Source organism: Citrus clementina, unplaced genomic scaffold, assembly GCF_000493195.1.
Source record: "Citrus clementina cultivar Clemenules unplaced genomic scaffold, Citrus_clementina_v1.0 scaffold_2, whole genome shotgun sequence".
Taxonomy (NCBI): Eukaryota; Viridiplantae; Streptophyta; class Magnoliopsida; order Sapindales; family Rutaceae; genus Citrus; species Citrus x clementina.
In genome coordinates this window covers 3,228,654-3,231,373 of record NW_006262688.1, presented here as the reverse complement: position 1 = coordinate 3,231,373, position 2,720 = coordinate 3,228,654, and the positions used below count along the sequence as shown (strand labels likewise).

Sequence of the window (2,720 nt, the reverse complement as noted above, 5' to 3'; positions counted from 1 at the left end):
GAATAAAATATCAACATTACCTTGCATCTGGAACAATAGCCTCTACGCCTTCTTCGGTAACCTTAAGCAAACCCTGATCGATCACATTTGAGGGGAAAACAAATAATTAAAGATTATCTTTGAATATAAGCACACGCACACAATAGTTAAAGCTTGAGAGTTATTTATGTTGCCCCACTTTTTCATTGTCGCATAAAATGACGCCACCATCCTTTGTTGTTGTGAGTCCAAGAAGAGATTGACTGTCTATATGCTTCCAATTAACCAAGGTTTCATTATGGAGGATGAAATACTTGACCCAACCATCTCTAGTAGCTGTATACAGCGCACCCTTACTAACCACAACAGAGACATCCTCCGGGTGGTTCACACATCCTTCTCCAAGTTTAGTCAAACCCTACATACAGGATCAAAATTAATTAACAACATTTCACACATATATACGGCATTAACGCATATATAATAATTAATATTTACATATTTATACCTTCATAGAGGAGCTTTCCTTAGAGATGGAGAGAAGAGAAGCTAAAGATGATACTGAAGGCGAGAAGAAGATTTGTACAGTGAAAGCAAGTAAACAAGCTAGCAGGAAACTTTTCGGAGCCATGAGCTGCTAACTACTACTTCGGTTAGGTATACTAGTTAACTAGCTAGGTATTCGCTGCCGTGTCTTTATATAAAAAATTGATGCTAGTAAAGAGACAACAATACCCTTCGAAAATTAAAGCATACCCTAATCATCATTATATATATATATATATTCTTATGCGGGTGACCTAATTTTTTTCATATGGACATGTCGTTAAAACATACAGTTTAATGAAGTCAGTTTAGACATACTAGTAAACCATGTGACTTAATAGCGTGTCTACATAAAAAAAAAAAAAAAGTGGCCATACCTGAGCATTTACATTTGCATATGCCTAAATGTGAATTTCGTGCAAATTTGCTATTATTAGGGGTGTTCATAATCCAATCCAATCCGCTCAATCCATCTGATCTGCAAAAATTCAATCCGTAAAAATCTGATCCGTGGATTGGTGGATCGGATTAGATTGAAAATTTAAAAATCTGCAATCGATGGATTGGATATGGATTTATTTCTATAAATCCACAAAAATCTGTGAATCCGCAAAACAAAAGGTATTTATTTAATTAAAAAAATAAAACTCATAAATGTAGCAATGCTACTTACTAATAAATAAATTAATTAATTAAAGTATAGCTAAATTAACACAATATCATATCTTATTCGATAACTATATAAAATAAAAAATAATTAAATAAGCAAATATAGCTTCCTAAACATTAAAAATTTTAAAGCAAAACAAAAACCCTAAGCCAAACAAAACATTTTTGGCATATAACACCAAATCTCTACCCCACTGCATGCACAAGCCATCACTGTTTGACTTCACCACTTGAGGTAGTTAAGCTTAATTTCTTACTTTCTTTTTAAACTCTTCAGGTTTCTTAATTTCTTCTTGTTACATCCAATCTTTCAAGTTTCAACATTTAAATTTATAATTTTAGTTAATTTTCATGTATTGATTTAAACAAATGAATTTTTTTTTTGGTGTGTTATATTTTAAAATTTTGAATATATTGTTCTAGCTTATTTAAACAATTAATTTATTTAAATCTTGTTCAATTTTGAATTTAATGGTAGTAAAATTATTTTACATTATTTTTTAATTTAATAAATTATTTTTATATTAAATTTTTTAACTTAATTAGTTCGTAGATTAGACAAAATTAAAAAAATTTAATTTGCAAATCAATCCACCAAATGGTGGATTGGACATGGACTGGGTCAAATCCACATTCGATCCGCAGACATATGGATTGGATTTGAATTAAGTTTCACTAATCCGTAAATTGAATCGATATTGAAAATTTATAATTCATAAAATTGAGGATCGGATATGGATTGATGTCCAATCCGCAAAATCCGATCCGCGAACACCGCTATTTTGCACTATATTGTAGTGCATTGTGTTATTTTTTTCGTAATTATCAAAATTATAATTTTACCTACCAAAATTTATAATCCGCAAAATCATGAATCGGATATGGATTGATGTCCAATCCATAAAATCCGATCCGCAAACACCCCTAGCTATTATATCAAATTGCTTAATATTTAAATTGAATAGGTACACTATAATACCATATCGTGAAATAACGAATCTATACAAAATCTGCATTTAAGTATCTAAACTTGAGAACCTCTGTATTTGTATAGCTTATCTGATGAGAGTTCTCGTACTTTATTCATTAGAAATTTTCTATATATATAAAATTCTCTAGTGATGACATCCTCACTACTTAAATATGATGATGCCATTAAAATACAAAAGAACATATATTTCAATAAATTAATTAATTTTTTATATCAAATTCTTTTAATATGTGTTTATTTATAAAGGAATACTTTACTGATAAACTAAAAGACAAGAAAAACACAAATTTAAATACTCTACAAGACAAAATACTTTGCATATATGTGGTTTTTTTCTTTAGCTTGTCTCTTATTTTATTAAAGTTTGAGATTTCCTTATTGTAAAATTACTCGTAAACATATATGTGTGTGGGTGTCTGTGGGTGTGTGTTTGTATAATTTTTTTTTTTTTTTTGTGAAAAGAAGATGCTTATGATTCAAACCCCGCTCACATGGGTAGAAAGGGAATTAGATTGCTGCCAAGGTAACTAACAAT

General features: G+C 29.8%; 1 protein-coding gene across 1 annotated transcript in view; it reads right to left on the bottom strand.

Moving 5' to 3' along the window:
* The window catches only part of LOC18050418 (protein STRICTOSIDINE SYNTHASE-LIKE 4), a 2,487-nt gene extending 1,820 nt beyond the window's left edge, over positions 1–667 (bottom strand). The window contains exons 1-3 of the mRNA XM_006445689.2: positions 488–667; positions 179–397; positions 21–73 (exon numbers count right to left, since the gene is read on the bottom strand). Of these exons, the coding sequence (XP_006445752.2) occupies positions 21–73; positions 179–397; positions 488–610 (395 nt within the window). The 5' untranslated portion in view covers positions 611–667. The remainder of the gene's footprint in view (positions 1–20; positions 74–178; positions 398–487) is intronic.
* Positions 668–2,720: the final 2,053 nt, after the last annotated feature.